The sequence below is a fragment of the Trachurus trachurus genome (genome assembly GCF_905171665.1).
Source record: "Trachurus trachurus genome assembly, chromosome: 16".
NCBI lineage: Eukaryota > Metazoa > Chordata > Actinopteri > Carangiformes > Carangidae > Trachurus > Trachurus trachurus.
Window position 1 is genome coordinate 18007835 of NC_139902.1, and position 17890 is coordinate 18025724.

General features: G+C 41.7%; 1 protein-coding gene across 1 annotated transcript; it reads right to left on the reverse strand.

Moving 5' to 3' along the window:
* Positions 1–476: 476 nt before the first annotated feature.
* On the reverse strand, positions 477–5979 carry LOC310998918 (transcriptional repressor scratch 1-like; the record flags this gene model as incomplete). Its single annotated transcript, XM_083989175.1, has 2 exons — positions 477–1204; positions 5865–5979. The coding sequence occupies 2 exons, from the start codon at positions 5977–5979 to the stop codon at positions 477–479; spliced, it is 843 nt and encodes a 280-aa protein (XP_083845301.1).
* Between the last annotated feature and the right edge of the window lie 11911 nt (positions 5980–17890).

Consider the following 17890-nt stretch of genomic DNA (forward strand, 5'->3'; position numbering starts at 1 on the left):
GGAAAAATTCTTTCACTGCATTTCAATGCAGGGAGGAACTCAGTAGCTATAGGCTTACTATTGTCTTTGTTGTCGTCCTCATCATCATGTGTGTCCCAAAATATATGGTGTCATATTGTATCTAGATGCCAGAAGGAAGCCGAGTTAGTTTTATTGTCTCTATCCAGGACAGACAGAGGAAGAGGAAGTAAGGAGTTTTTTTGAGGAAGTGCATGCGTAGATCAGTTAAATCCTTAAGTGGGCAAATCTCAAGGAGAAAAAATTGTGCTATCTTCATCATCATCATCATCATCATCATGAATAGGCTCCAATGGAAAGCAAGGTGGGGGGAGGAGGAGTGAGAGAAAGAGGGGGGAGGAGGGAAAGCGAGGTCATATTCTGACCAAAAATAGATTGTTTGTGTCTGCAGTTCAGTCTGTAAGGATAATGGCAATCTATGTCTGCAGTTTTGTCTGTTGTTTTACATATGCAGGGGGTCATGCATCTAGGGGGCCAAGAGGAGAGAAGGGGCCTTTGAAGCAGGCAGACTCGTAGTGCTTGTTCAGGTAACTCTTGAGCGCGAAGGTCTTGTTGCAGCGTTTACATTTGAAGTGCTTGAAGGCCGAGTGGGTCTGCATGTGAGCACGCAGGTTCGAGCGGTCTGCGAAGGCCTTCCCGCAGTGAGCACACCCGAAAGGCTTCTCGCCCGTGTGGGAGCGCATGTGACCCTGTAAAAGCCAAGGTCGACTGAACGCCTTCCCACATACATCACACTTGTGCTTGAGGTCGTGAGTGAGCAGGTGCATGGCCATGGCGGGCATGGACACGTACACCTTCCCGCAGGTTGGACATTTCTTTGCCAGCTTGCTGTCCAGCGAGCGGTGTGTCTGTTTGTGCCGGCTCAGGTTGGAAGACGTGGCGTAGGTTTTGCCGCACTCGTTGCAGGTGTGCCTCTGAATGGTCCTGGGGCTGCTCAGGGCTTTCCTCCTCGAGCGGCCGTCGGTGATGAAGAAGGCATCAACTGTGTAACCCTCGCTCACTGCAGCATCTCCGTTGATGTAGCCATCAGTGATTTCTGAGCCGGGGCTGTCGGGAGACTCGGAGTCGGGGGCCCCGTAATCACTGTGGATACCATCATAGAGGGGGTCAGGAGAGGGCACCTTGATCCCACTGTCACTTTCACCATCGTACACAACAGGGCTGATGTAGTCACTGATGTAACCAGCTGATATGGAAAAAAGAAAACAGTATTAGGTTAAAAGAAAATGGGTAAAGAAAAAAAAAAAAAAAAAGCTTCACAGTGAACCACCATACAAAATCAGACAAATGAATTTTGTTCCTGCTGCAGCCACAGCATGATCTGATGGGTATTAAAGAAGGAAACTATTATATTAAATCTATCTCAAGAGGCACAGAGAGGGCACAGGAGCAAATATTTCCACCCACCACGCCAGAGACCTTTCATAACAAATGCAATGGACATGCAGGAGAAGTGTATATCTATCTGACAGAGGGGCAACAGGGAAAAACATTTGGATTGACACCGTTAGACTGCTGTTGCCGGCTGAACAGGAAGCACAGAGTGAAATCAGATAGTCCCCCTTCCCCAGCTGTATCTTCCCTCACCGAGACAACAGTGACTGAGATTCAGAGACCAGCATGGTGGAATTAAATAAGTGTTTCCTCAAACCACACTGGACAGTTATATTAGTAAACAACTATACTATCACCCCATTAGTGACATACAGATGGCCTATTAAAAGCTGTGTGGTGTGTTTTTTTCCCCATCCCACTTGAGTACGATGCAAAACACATAAGACATAAGTATTCCAGACAGGTGGCTCATTCAAGCAGTAATGTGCTTCTAACATGTTGCTGTATGTAACATGTTAGGTCAGTATGTTGTACGTAGAAACAGCATTAAGCCGCTGCGGATGGACACAAACACTGACATGACAGGTGGTGTTGTAATGTATGTGTTGAGAAGCCAGGTGCCATATTTCCTTTAAACTGAAAGGGCAGAAAATCAAAGATGGCAGCACAGTAGGAGAAACAGAAGTTTTCAGATCTGATCCTAGATCAGCAATTTTACAATGATTTCCATGACATCTAAATAACATTTGTGGTCGTACGCAGTATTTTTTTTTTCCCAATAAATGGCATTTTGTCCTGCTCTCACTCTAAATGTACTGATAAAAAAATTGGCATCTATCAGGTGTAAGCGTTTACAGAATACAGTGATAGTCGCACTCCTTCAGTATGGATCTACCCCATACTGCAGCAACTATGGCGATGGCCAAGTCCCATTTCCTGCATTCGCCTTGCACAAGTGATAAGGGAAGGTTGTCAACTCCCCATCAGTACTGCAGCAGAAACTGTAACCACTTTAAACTGCGAACGAGCAGTGTGTGAATGACGGGATTGGCACACTGTAGCACAGACTGTATGTCTATCTCCTGCGCACCTGTTGCCCGAGTGAAAAGAGCCTGCGGTGTTAGTGCAGAGATAATTCAGCAATATAATTCCCCTCAGCCCTCAAAGGTTGCAGTTAAAACAGTTCCTCTGTGGAAGATAAATGCGTACCGGCTGACCCTGAACTTGAGAAAGCTGATTTAGCGTGTGAAAATGAGCATCAGCACCACGGACAGATCCAGTGCAGTGCAGGTCAATGGACAGTAACAGCAAGGCTGCTGTACAGGCTCAGTGTGTGCAGTCAACACTTTGGAGGTCTCTCACAGATCAGGGGGGTTGGAGACTTGCACTGCAAGGCTTATGAGAAAATACAGATATTGAAACTCAGTCTAAAGTAGTATAGATATACAGTGTATGTGCAGGTTAGATGATGCTGCCACTCTGCTGACAAAATGCCAAGTATTTACGATTGAATGCATGTTTTTCATTGGCACAAATACGTAAATGTCAATGAAACAAGAATACATATTTACATACAATAAAGGAATGTACACACAGTACGTTAACACATTCTGACTATCTTATATCCAAGAACACACAATATAAAATACCTTTAGATGCAGCTGACACAGCTACAGATTAAATACATAATTTCTGAGTGTGGATCTACACATGTTGACACATGTTTTGCTGAACACACTGGGTGATTTCTTGCACATAGCTGATACATGTAGGTTAAAGACTTAAACTGTCTTAACTGCATGACAACCATAATACGACCTACATGGGCTATTTTTTTTTTTTATTCATGTACAACTGATTGACATTTAGTGTTAATCCATTATTTAACCTCAGTAACAAGTTACAAGTCTGTTGAGCCAACAAAAAAAACTAAATATAAAAACCAAAATAAGACAGCTGTAAGACTATTCCAAGCAGGCCCACTAAATATTAGCTTCTTATCATTATGATGAAAACTTGTGATTAATTGGATGTGACATATTTTTGTTACATATTTGTCATATTAGAAGTTTTCAATAAGACAGATGTGATTAACTGCATGCATCGCCATCATATGATGCAAAACAGCCTCATATACAGCCTGGTCCTGCGTCCCCTTAACAAATGTCTGTTATTATTATGCATCCAGTCTCTCTGGGGACTTCTCAGATGCAACAAGCCCCATGTTACACCACATATCTGTCTACATATGATAGGCCTAACAGCTCCTGCTAGCACATCTGTCATGGCATCCCATCTGAAAACACAGTCCCATTACACACAGCACAGGGAACACGGGTGGAGCATGAATTATTCCAAAAGCTGGTTCATTCAAGCAGAAAGTTGTTCCTAACGTGGCGCACTGTTGTGGGTCGAGCCTGTACTGTACTGTCTGTGGAAGCCGCATTAAGCTGTTTGCATCATAGGGATGGAGACAAAAGGTGCAGGCAGCGTTACACAGCGCTGCTGAGGCTGCAGATCGCATGTCAAGCCGAGCCGGGCTTGTTAACCTCGACATTATAAATACACCATTGACAGCTTTTTGCTTTATGAGCAGAGAAGTACAGAGGGAGAACACACGGAATACACATGTTGATGTGCATCAATGTGTCATTGACATGGAGGTGGAAGCAGTGCAGTGGCTTCATTTACATGACAAGGACATCTCTGGTTTTTAGTGTGGGCTCAAGATGTGACGCATACAGTTGCAGGGTGTGGGGAAGTTCACAGCTTTGGAGCTTCAGGATAATTGCAATGGGACCTGCCCTGTTAAAACCCAGAGATTAAATCTTATCAAATATTATTCATATTCAACACGTAGACCAGATAAGATCCAGATCAACACAATCAGTCCCCTTGGAGAGAACCGCTGCTCAGATTAAGGATCTGTTAACCTACTGTATATTCAACAGTTCATCAGTGGCCATAAAGTCAGATAAAAATGGTCAGGCAGGTCAATTCTGTTCCTCTTCTATATCTATGTGATAATAATCAGCTTGTGGCCGTCGTTGTAGCCACACAGGGAGTCATACGTTCATTAAAAAGCTCCAGTCTAGGTGAGGAATTGTTGTGCAAAAATCTGCCAACACTGCAAAAACAGAGGACGCGTAATACACCTGGACACTGAGCACAGACAAACCCCTCATGCGGGATGTAGGAGAGGAGGCCAATTTTAAATGCAACCAAGAAGAAAAAAATCAGGAAAACACCTGTCTGTTGGCGGTGATGCTTTTCATCACAGTGTTGCCGCATGTAAGATAAACCACTGCTTATTTGTGCTGCACCTGCAGGCGGACACATTTGATCAGTGGTATGACTTAAACCGTATAAACTACTGACAAATGTTTTGTTGGATCAATTTCTGTCTAAGACATCCACACCCAGCCTGTGGGACATAAACACCATTAGCTTCACACTGACCTTGCACACACATGTCCACACAAGTCCTGCTTTGTGAATTAATGAACAATTAGACTTTGGCTGAGCTTTGCCCTCTGTAATTCCACAAACCCAAAGTGAAAGCGAACCAGATATTAATAACCTCTATGCAGTCTTTATCTCTTTTAACCTCACTTAGCCAGCAAAAAGGGAGGTGGGGGGTGGTGGTGGGGGGGGGGGGGGGAGTCCCTCCTGACAATGAGCCAAAATCAATGAAACATGGGACGCGCTGGATTTAGTTGATTTCTCAAGTGACCTTTCCGCTTCGGTGGCAGCTCAACTCTTACAAATGACCAGCCGCTTAAAACCAAGCCTGCTTTATCTTTTCCACTCTCAGTAAATAAAGTGCCAGATTATGTGGTGTGGGGTAACACTCACTGAGCAGGCACTATTGGTTATTGAGATTGTCAGTCATCAGTTTTCCCGTGTCCCACTTATCCTGTGCTCCAGCTGTCCTCTGAAGTGCACGTGGAGCTTTTACAGTCCACACTAATAATCCTTTGAAGTCATGAAGAATTGCTTATTTTGCAATGCACTGCTTAGTACACGGCTTTGAAGCTTTTATTACCCACGAGAAAGGGCATAACTATGTGATAACTCTCTGCTGTCAATTATAGGATACTTATCTGCCTTGAGTACACCCACATCAGCCTACAGGTAGCCAAACAACCATGAAAAGCTGCAGATTAATTACAGTAATATTACAGGGTATCCATCAGATAAATGCACAAAGTCTGTGCTCCTTATAGCAACACAGGAGGAGTTATCTTTTATTAAGAGTTGCATGTCTGCATTGATGTGTCAGCTCTTTTCAACATGATGCACAGTGAGGGAATCCTTCCTGGGCACAACAGGTAAATCCACCTCATGATCTCACACACATGCACACACATGCAGCCTTATTTGGGAAACAGCATCGTTAGATTCCCTGTCCTCATCCTTATCCTCCTCATCTTCCTCCTCCTCCTCCTCTAAGAGCCCGACTTGTTTTTGAGACACCTGTTAGTGTTGGTTGTGTAGGCAGCCTGACCTACCTTTGTCATGGAGCCGCAGGCTGAGGTCTGTCCTGTGCCGGTAGACGTTCTCCAAATCCGCCCCAGAGGAGAAATCATCTAGTTTCACCTTTTTCACCAGGAAAGACCTTGGCATGGTGGTGCGACACCGACACACACTCACACACACTCACACGCACGCACGCACACACACACACACACACACACACACACACACACACACACACACACACACACACACACACACACACACACACACACACACACACACACTCACAAACACAACGACACACACTCACAGACACGGGCGATCGCCGACGGCCTGGCCAGCGTGGTGACTCGCCCGTCAAACACACCAACCAACAACACGGAGGAAGATTGTCTTCAGGTTTTTAGTAGGAAGCGCGAGCCGTGGAAAACACTTGTCCGTTCAAGTGCCGCTTTTTTATTATTACTATTTCTTCTGTGTGTGAGTCTCTGGACGTCTTCTGTCTCCCCGCTAAGGTCCTCGTGCAGAGAAGAAGAGAAATGCAACTTCAGCACCGGACAGCTCCCGCAGGGGGGTTGCCTCGCGCTCTCTGAGCTCGCGGGCAGGCGGCAGAGGCTCGCGAGCTGTCCCAAAAAAAATTAAAATAAATAAATAAAATAAATGAAAACAAAATAACAGGCAGTTGAAGGTACCCTGGAGCGCATGCGGTGGTTCTCCGGGCCTCTTTAAAGAAGAGGAAGAAGAGATGGAGGAGGAAGAGGAGGAGGAGGAGGGAGGGATCCGAAGAAAATAAATGGGGGTGAAAAAATGGAAGGACGATTTTTTTTGGAAGCTTTTCAGAATAAATGTCGGACACCTCGTCCTTCCCTCTTTGCCGCAGAAATAGTCCTTAATTCCCGGTAAGAGCGACTACTCGGTAAAAAACCACAATAAGATTCCCTGCGGCCGAGCGGGTCAACAGCATCCCCTCTTTCTGTATCCCTCTCTCTTCTCTCTCTCACTCTCTCTCTCACTCTCTCTCTCTCTCTCTCTCTTCCCCTCGTCTCTTTCTGCAGCTTCCGCGAGGTGTTCCGTGTGCTGTCTCGCGATCAGCTGTTGGCATTTATACGGCGCAGAGAGAGAGAGAGGGAGAGAGAGAGGGAGAGGGAGAGGATGGAGGGATGGATAGGCACACGGGTAGAGGGAGTGCTTAATTTAATCCATCCCACATCCCCGGGGAGAAGCGACTGGCCCGGATGATTTATTGACGCTGTTATCACCCCCCCTCTTTCTCTTTTTCTCTGTCTTTCATTCTCCTTCTCCCTCCTTCTTTCCTTTCTCTTCATTTTTTAAGTGTGTGTGTGTGTGTGTGTGTGTGTGTGTGTGTGTGTGTGTGTGTGTGTGTGTGTGTGTGTGTGTGTGTGTGTGTGTGTGTGTGTGTGTGTGTGTGTGTGTGTCAGTTTCTCTGTGTGTGAGGCGAGGCGCCATGTTTTGGGGAGATAAGAATGGAAATTATTGTTATGGTTTTTTTTTAAGTACTCATCGATTTGATTCAGCTATCGCAGCGTGTAACACGAATTTAAATATTGTCCCGTTGTGGAAGACTTTTTGGGAGTCCATTTACTTTTTTTGTTTTGTTTTCCCACTCATTTTATCACCTGCTAAGCATATTCTATCTGAGATGATGCCATGGGTTTTATGGGGGAATATTAACTAGCATGCTGAGAACCTCGTAATTATCATTAAGGTGGCCCTGGAGGCAGATGGGTGGAGACCAAATGGGGTGTTTTACACTGACTGTCGGATTAATATGGGACTAGAGTAATATCTGCTCTGGGGTCACACCAGGTTCACTGACAAGTTTTACTGCAAGATCGAGGAGCCACTGTCTTTGCTCTGATATTATGTAACAACAAAGATCATTTAAGAGATTAATGAATCATCTGCTGACTCTTTATTCCCCTTGACTTCTTTTCTTCCCGTATCAAAGTGAGAAAATAATAATCATATCAAATGTTATAAAGAAAAACTACAGGCCATGTCAACAAGTTTGATTAAAGTATTCCAAAAAACCTCGGACTCATGCATCATCTTGATAAACTACAATCTGGGACCTAAACATGAACACTGGTGGATTTTAAGTGCTTCATAATCTGAGGCTCCACACCTTCTCGGGTTGACACCCAGAATGAATATAAACATGTTTTAATTAGTCCCAGGGTGAGGAAGTGCACATTACTGAGTTTGTGCTCTCACAAGATGAAAAAAAGTATGGCTGTGTTTTAATGAGGCAGGTGTAGTGTAGGACACACTGACTCAGGTCTGTGGGCTGTTGGGAAGTTGCTGAACATCTGTTAAAGGTTAGAGGAAGCTCAGCCGATGACTCAGATCTACAGAGAAACCACCTAAAGATTGGGCGTTCACAGTAATGGAAGCGTTTGTCGTATCAACTCTCCGGGCACTGGATTTTATTGGAGCTAATAGAGTCTGGAGCTGCAGAGCTGTAAAGTTAATACCAACAAACTTAACTTGGATAATGACTCAGTCTGTGGAAAATAAGACAGTGTGGACAAATAATGTTGGAAAAAACAGAATACACTCAGATAGTAAATCATCTCAAAGTGACTAAATACGTTTAAATAATACATTATTTAATATACAGTAACATTGAATAATAAATCTCAACATTTAATGATGTTTCATGACACACATGTGCATCTACTATAGGAGGTCAATCACATAGTATGTACTGTAGTGTGTATTACTACTATTTTTTAAATGCTGCTGATAAAGTCAATTAGACATGAGACATTTTGGCCAACGATTAGGAATATTAAAACGTTATTACGTTACTTGTCAAATACTCATTTGAGGGGAAAAACAAAGGCAATTTTAGTGTCAGTCACATCAGTAGTTTCCACTCCTGAATGAGATTTTTTTTTCTTTTAGTTTCACTGGCTAAATAAATGAGCTCATATTCCCTGTCAGTCAAACAGATGGAGAAGGACAGTGGAGACGTCGACTTACAGAGGCAGCGCCAGGATGATTTAGAGGAGGCCGAGGCTGAGACTGAGTTTTCTTCCATAGTTGACCATGATGATGAGAAGGGCGATGATGATGATGATGATGAAGATCGAACAAACTGAGGCATCTGGGTCATAGTAATATGATGCATGGATGTCTATCTTCAAGTCAGATGTGTGTGTGTGTGTGTGTATTTACTATTGATTACAGGCCACGTGATTTGGATAACATGTGTTCAGTGTGTTTGATGATGAATCGTGTGTGTGTGTGCGTGTGGGTGTGTGTGTGTTTTGCAACCCGTCCATCTGTTGTCCTTAATCAGGGGAAGAGCAGATGAGTTCCGTCACCTGGAGACTGGCTCAGGGAGGTCCAATTAAACACACACACACACACACACACACACACAGACAAACTCATGCACACATGCACAATCAGCTCGACACACAATACACAACCACCTCTACAACAACTGTCAGTTGACTAAAATAACCTACAACATTAACAACGCATTTCATCATCATTTCGAGCCATGTGGACGCCTGCACACACACACACACACACACACACACACACACACACACACACACACACACAACCTAACATCAAGACACGGACATAAATAAACATGCACAATTGTTTACAAGGACTTGACACACACAGGTCTCAGAACACACACACAGCTCCACATGTAGATGATCAACTACTGATGTTGTTTCGGAGCAAACACAATATTCAACAAACTACACGTCTGATTTTGATACATGATTTTTTTTTTTCATTGCTGACATCTGGCAATGTTAAAATTAGATCTACCATATATAAATTCTACCAACAATGACTAAGTGCCAAAGTGACAGCGAGTCACTCCCTGTGTCTGCATCAGACTAGAGATGTGAGAGTAATTTCTAGGGATGGAAGGGACAACATTTCACTGCAGCACACATGAGTGTGAACTGCAGCCAAAAGTGGAAAGCTCTGGGTGTTCTCTCATTGGTGTCATCCTCACACTTCACTAACAGCACCACACTTTATTTTTGGGAGAGACAGTGTTTTGGGTTTTTTTTTTTGTTTTTTTTTTTAAAATTATCAGCAGGCCGAATACAGATACAGATTTACCACTGGTGTGATTTAACATGATCAGTTAGTTACAGTAATGTGTGAACTGAGTAAACACAAAAGTAAAATGTTCTCATATACAGAAATGTTGCTTTTGCTGCAATGTTTTTTAGTTTTTACTTGAGCAATTACTTCTGTTTTTAATTCCACTTCCTTTTACTCCTAGTAAATAGTATCATCATCATAAAACTGAACTCCTACAGCTAAAATGTGTAACAGTGACTGAAGAGAAAAACTTCAACAAAAGACCTAACATTCAGCGCCTGCTGCAAAATGTAAATGTCAGTATCTGACTCATACCATGATAGCAATGATTGCAAGATTGAATGTATTTAATGGACAGATGAAGTGTGAGATGCAAGTTTGTTTGTTACAGTAAGACTTTTAAACAGCTTTAGTGAATGAAGCTTTTTTTAAAATAAGAATGGTAAGCTGCTGTCTGTAAGTGCTGTTACAGAGGTATATAGAGTTGATTTGAATTAAAATGATGACACACAACCTCACTGCCATTAACTTTTAAATTTATTTTTTATTTCACTAGCCTATATCTGGAGAAATATTCCTCATTTCCATGAGGGCTTCTCCCATATTTTCTAATTTAACGCGTTTTTCCACAGTGTTTCTATATCAGAATTGTGCGTGTGTGTGTGTGTGCATGTGTGTGCGCGTGTCCTGTTTGGCTTAATTGATGCAGTGCCCATCGAAGGCCAACATATGTGTTGTGCACCGAACTCGAAGTCGCTGCCCAGCTGGTCTGTGCACATATGCGTGTATGTGTGTGTAGGTGGATGTGGGTCTGTGCGTGGTGCATGTGACAGGCAGGCTGCTGCAGGCCCTCCTGTCTTACACCCCCAATATGAACACATGCAAATGTCTGTTCGTCCACAGCAATAGCACGTAATGCTTCTAGAGTTATGACTCATTATTACACATTACCCTTCACCCCAAACAACACACACACACAGTGTGGTAGAGTCATATTTAATCGCCTTAACATGCTTTGACTTAAAGGACTCACTAACTCAGTCTAATGTTTCCTCTCACCTCTCTTTGTTTCTATCTCAGGGGTAAGTGCACTTATGAGAATATGCAGGTGGTTTTAGTGTTTGGTGTTAAGATTTTTCCTCTTACTTAAAGCAAAATGTTTCATCAAGGAGCATCAAAAGTCAGAATATATTTCTGGCTCTTCCCCTCTCTCTGTCTCTCTCTTTGCCTCTCATTTCGTCTTTTCTGAAGGTGAGCCTTGTTCTGTTCTGTCCTAAAGCTGTTCTGTCGCAGTAACGCTAAATATTGCTGAGCAGCTCTTCTCATCAGGCACGCACGCACACACACACACACACACACATACACACACATACACACATACACACACCAGCGTTCACACACACACACACACACATGCACACTTGCAGACACATGCAGAAGTGCTGGGCTAGGGGAGAAATGTGGCCTGTTTCTTTGCAGTTTTTGATGACTCCCGCTGTACTGGTGAAACAGAATGCAGCGTACATTAGCACAGGATAGTGTCCCAAAACAGAGGAGAGGAGAGGAGAGGAGAGGAGAGGAGAGGAGAGGAGAGGACTAATTCTAATGTTGGATGTCTAAGACATTTTCATTTACAGTTTCAAGAAGATAAAAATAAACCGGTCTCAGTTGTAGGGAAACTGTAGGAACCTCTCATTTTTTGTTTAGCTTTTGACTGTATCACATCATCTTCATTTGCAGGTGAAGATTCCTCAGTTGTCATTGGACTGTACCTGCTTTTTAATTACTCTGACTAATTATAAGATATTTTAAGTCCATGCTGGTTTAAAAGTTGATTCATTAACATTTGATCACTGACCTTGGAAAGAGCAGTTAACAAAACAATCAACACTTCAGATTCACCTCTCATTGCAGAGCTGTATCATGCAACTGTATTGTGCCATCTCAACTGTACAGAACGAACAGCTCCGTCAGAAACCATGTTTCTATAGAGTACCACATAGAAAGAGAAACCAGATTCATGTAGATTATGTAGCCACTGAAGTGTAACTGTAAACATTTTACAATATTTTAACTATATGTACTAAATTAAAACGATGGGAGGAGAATTCTAGGTAGCCTGATCAATTTTCATAAAAATGAATATTATATAGCCCACACAATATACATTGTAATTGTCAGAGAGCATGCTACATTACTCACTGTGGGACACACACATTATTTGTTGTTGTTTTTCAGAGTTTGGTCTTTACAGCCTGATCTAGAGAACCGATGTAGTGCTTCATTAGTTAAATGAATGTGGAAGACATATGGGATTGATGAGCTCCACTTATGAAAGTATAATGCAACAGTATAATGTTCATAATGAATCCATAAAGAAGAAGATTTCACAGTCTGCAAAGTGGAGTATAGATTAATGTCTTTGACATTTATTCCTGTTGTAGGAGATCATCACCACACATATTCACTCTATGCAAACTAACAACCCTTGTGCACTTACAAAACTGCCGGTCTGGTTGGAAAAGCAGCAAAGCAGCCTTTCTCCTCACTCTCTGTGTATTTCCCTAAACTCTCTCTGACCCATTCTGCTATTGCCAGAGATATTTCTCTTTCTGTCTCTATCTTGGGGTAATTGTGTGAATCAGGAGAGATTGCATTTACCCAGACAGCTGAGTGGCGAGCTGGCAGGGTAATAAATGGCCCGATAACCAGCACTACTCTGATCCCTCTCAACACAGAAATAAGAACAAAAAAATCATTACCTGCCTCAGACAGGCCTATCCTGCGATGTCACATGTGATAAAGAGAGACATATTTCGGAAACACGGAGAAGGGGAAGAGGTGGGAAGGGAGGGTGGAAAAAATGAAAAGAGGGATGAGAGACAGAGCGATGAGTTAAGTAAAAGAGCTATGAAAACATTCCAGGTAGCGTTTCTATTTGTTTTACAGATTGGGCCATTTATTCAGTGACTTTGGAGCATAGAAGAGAGAACTGGTCGATACAGTCAGAAAAAAAGAATAAACTGAAATACTGTCAGTGGAGTAGCAAGGTGTTATGTCTTTATCCTCAATCTCTAACACTTCAGCTTCGTGATTTAAGGGGGCAAATAGTGGAGAAGGGTCAGAAAGCATCAATTTAACCACAGACTTATAACAATGCATCAAAGGATGTAGAATTGGATTCATATTCTTTTTGTTTTATGTCCATTCTGTCTCTGAAAAAGGTAAGATCAAGCATATCAAACAAATAATCAAATGTTTGACACACACACACACACACACACACACACACACACAAATGCACAAGTCTCAGCAGTGTATGCAAATGCAAGCTTTGGCTTTGAAACTGACATTACTTATTTAGCTTGCATTGAGGTACAGTACAAAGGCAGTCACTGCAGCATCAGGTTGATGTTTTGTGGTTTTGTTTGTTACAGGACTGGATCACATGATCGCACCGCACAAGCGAATTTGCCCTTCATGTCAAATCAGGGCACATCTGTCAGTAGCTAAACTCGAGGGGAATAAAAACAGGCCTCAAATGAATTACATTCTGAATTTAAAGCTTCTTTAATTTCTGTTTTTCATATATTAACGTTAGATCAAATTATTACCTGTGTACCTCACACTGATGAATGCACTGAGGAGTCGGTACATTTACGTTATGTTGTGTTAGTGCGACTAATTTTGTTAGCCAAACTAAAATCAAAATGTTCAAAGTCGGGCCGATACACACAGATAATAAAGTTTGGAGTTCTATTACCTCTGCATTTTTACCTTAATCGGACTTAAAACAGCCACTCTGGCGCTTTGTACACACTCCATAGTTCTTGCCCCGGGCTCTGACTCAGAAATCGAACGAAATGCACAACGGAGGAAGAAGCCGGTAACTAAAACTACAGTATATGTTCAGAGCTGTAAAGTTGTCCATGTTTTCACAGCTCGATATCCTGCCAGTTTAGCATTAGCTAACGTGTTTGTTCCAAAAGGTGCAACACTAACAAGCTGGAAGGAGCAAACCGTCACCTACCGTGTCAGTATCTGACATATTTTGATCCATAATTTCATTTATAAGAAGAAGAAGAAGAAGAAGAAGAAGAAGAAGAAGAAGAAGAAGAAGAAGAAGAAGAAGAAGAAGAAGAAGAAGAAGAAGAATACATTTTATATGAAAGTGCTTCTACAAATGCTCAAAGACACTTTACACTTTAAAAATCATAAAATAGACCAAAGTCAAAATAAGATAAAATTCAACAACAACAATATGACAGTATATAACACACAAACTTTGAGCTTGCATACTTGGATGCATACAAGGATAATGGTTCAATCAAATGACCTAGCCCAACTAACCTGTGCATGTGAACATACTGACTGAAGACACCAATTGCTGAACATAATGGATCATGTAGTAGTTAAAAGCTAAATACAAAACAGAGGTATTAAGAGAGTTAAAAACTCCAGTTGACAGAAGCGTAACTTCGAATCAAAAATACCTGTTTGCAAAGAGAAGATGTCAACAGATGGGACAACATGTCAGTGATGTGCTCACAGCTTGTTTAGTTGTTAAGCTGACAGAAAACTACATAACAGGTTCAATTTAATATTGTACATTCAACCAATAATACTGCTAAGCACCGCTGAAAACGACAACCCTGCAATTTGTGAAGATATTGTTTAACGTCCCTCACTCAATGCTTTACACAATAAACTATTCACAGCTCTAGGTGCTGGTCGTAAAATGAATCAGATGTTTCTCTATTGAAGGAATAGAGAGGAAGCCAGCATTGTGCAGAGAGCTCCTCAGTGGATACACAGGCTCAGTGCTCTTACTCTTCCTCCCCTCCCTTCTCCTCTTCATCTCTGACCGTTTCCAATATTATCAGAGGTTTCATTCCTTTATTCCATCCACACCACTATTGCTTCTACACCTTTTTTTTCATCTGGCACACAAGCAATCTGTCTCTGGGACACACACAGTCAGTCAGTCACACACACACACATGTCCGCACACAGATAAACATGCTCATACGATTACAGATACACAGAACCACCCTGCAGGGCGCATGCACAACACAAATTTGGGCTCAGACACACACACACACACACACACTCCCAGCCTGTATGTACTATATGTACCCCTGAGGCAGTGCGGTGGCATCAGTAGTCGCCTGATGTTCCATCAGCAGGACAACACATTACTGATCTAACACCACTGTTCAAATGTTCTAATGTTTTGTCAATATTGCTAAATCAACTTTATTTGCCCCCAGAGGCCAAACAGTTTACAAACACACTTCTGTTATGAAGACATGATATGAACTTTGAATGAACCCATTACGTGATCATATTTTTATTCTCATATAATGTGTGTTTTTTTTTTAAGTGTTCGGCTTTTGCACATTTTCCAAGATTATTTTTATTTTGTCTTTGCTTTATGAAAGAATGCAGTCAGAATAGCTTGTGCACAGCCTTCTGCAGCTCCACCGTGCTACAGTATGTGCTGCTGTGTTTAACCGGACTGTGGATTTGATCCAAGTTTCACAACAAAAACACATCATGTACGTTTATGTGTACATCAGGATGAAGTGAAAAGAATCGACAGGTCAGAAATGTAAAAGGAAAAGTACATTTACATAAATGAAGTGTGGAAAGCTTTTGAGAAGGTGAACAGTAGAGGTGAGAACTTGACTGTTTCTAATTCTGGGACACAGGCGGTCTTGTCTGTCTCCAGGGTTTTTCCCTGCAGTGTTTGGAGAGTGTTACGTGAAAATGTCGCCGCTGTAGTGCGTTTTGTGTGGCAGTGACCTTTTATGGATCACAAAGATGCAGGAGCTCCACTGTGCATAGGAGCAACACTATTGCAAGTAAATTCTGTTTAGGTTTTTACGCATTGAAAAACATAAACTATCCTGTGGAGGTTGTTTCCAGATGATGATGATAGTATCGCTCCCTCTGTGACGGTTTATCTATATCGTGGACGGTAGAGAGGGTGATTCATCCAGGTTGCATTGTGACTATGAAAAAAGGCTCTAAATGTCAAAATCCTGTATTTTACTTCTGACATACCAGTCCTTCCATCTTCAAATATCACATTATAAAACATGTTAGTTCATAATTGTAAATATAGGTTTATGAGAACTGTTGTTGTTATTGCCAAGGTCATCATTATTGTGATTTTTGCTTGTTTCTCATTTAGAAAAAACTTCACTCTGACAGGGCACCAAGGAATTGCTGCAGTGATATTTTGATAATAAAAAGGGAAGGATAAGCTACACTACAAACAGCTCATTATAGGAATCATATTGCAAAATCTATAGCATTTGTGATATAAATTCTGTTAATTGCATTTTATTGCTCCCTACACACACAAAAAAGCAGCTTTCAGTCGTTGCAGTGCCTAGATGAGCTTTTCTCAGTTAGAAAAATAACTCAACCATTGATAGCAATGGAGTAAATCAAGTGACTTTGCAACAAATGTGTGTATTCTCAAGAAAGTAAGTCTCTAAAAGTGAATTACAAGATGCTTAAGGTGAGATAGTGTCTGATCCGCGAGGTCAGTCCCACTGTTAGTTAACTGTCGGATTCCACCAATCATAATATAGGAAAATCATGAACCAATATAAGAAAATGACTGTATTGAGACTCATGAACAGGAAGAAGATTTCTGCTGATCTGTCTCTTTTATTGTTTTTAACTGACTTAAATGAGTGTCTCTTAAAAGTTATTTGTGAACCAACCACAACTCTTTCTTGTCTGGGTTTACGCAAGCTTGTTCTCTATTTTAAAATAGTGCTAATTATAAAATGACCATATGATCATCCATATGGCTCATTCTAATTGCATCTCTTCTCATCTGTCATTACACACTGATAATAAGCCACAGCTTTCCCTGCGTTTATACCTGTTCTTTTTCAGTCCGCTGTCTCTGTGCTCAAACCGCTGACTTAATGGAGGAATCTGAGAAACAAATAAAAATATCACCTGGACTCGTTCCACCTTCCCCGCTCTGTCCCCACTCCTTATCATCTATTTGCCAACTTCTCTATTATTACCCTTCTTTTCATGGTTGTTTGTTTACTTCTGTCTTTCTTTCTGCTCCTTCTCTCTGAAGAGTAAGGTAGGTTGTGCTGCCAAAACATTAATGTCTCCCATAACATCACTGTGAGCAGATGCCAGAAAACCTGCAGAGATAAATTACAGTGTATTCTTTGCTTGTTGCCATGGGTGGGAGGGCTAACGTTTCACTGCAAACTGCTTTATATACTGTATCTATTCACTCTTCTCCAATGGTTCTGAGCTGGTGCTTTGAAATGGTTAGCTTAGCTTAGCATTAGGACTGGAAGTACTAAATGGTAAAAAAAAACTGATCCGGCTCCATCCATCCTCTAAATCTCACAAATTAACATGATATATGTTACTGTATAAGCCAATCACAAATTGTGCTCTTGTTTCCTGGTGGACAGCAACCAGTGGACATGTTGCACAGCAAATGTTGGACCAATGGATAAACTGCACCAGAACTAGACAGAACCACACGACTGTTTCCCCCTCATATACAGTAGTCCTCATGCAAAGCTAAGTTGAACACCTCCTTTTGCTAGTTCTGTACATAAAATACACAAACATGACAGATGATATCAATCTAACTCTGAGACAGAAAGTGAATGCACACACAGAAAGGTCTACTGGACCAGATAAGATAATTTAATGCATTAGGGTACTAACATTTTTATACATTTTACTACAAGACGTAAAAAATGTGCATGTCCTGTGTATTGGAATACACTCTGATTACTGTAAAGTAATATTGATAATGCACTCACAATGTGTTAATAATGTGTGCTCATTTTCAATAATACTTTATGAGTACCACTTCAGCTACAGCTGCTGCAGTCGAGGGAAGAAGTAGGAATGAATAGGAGGCAGAAGCAGGCCGGGCAGTTGGTTTATACTG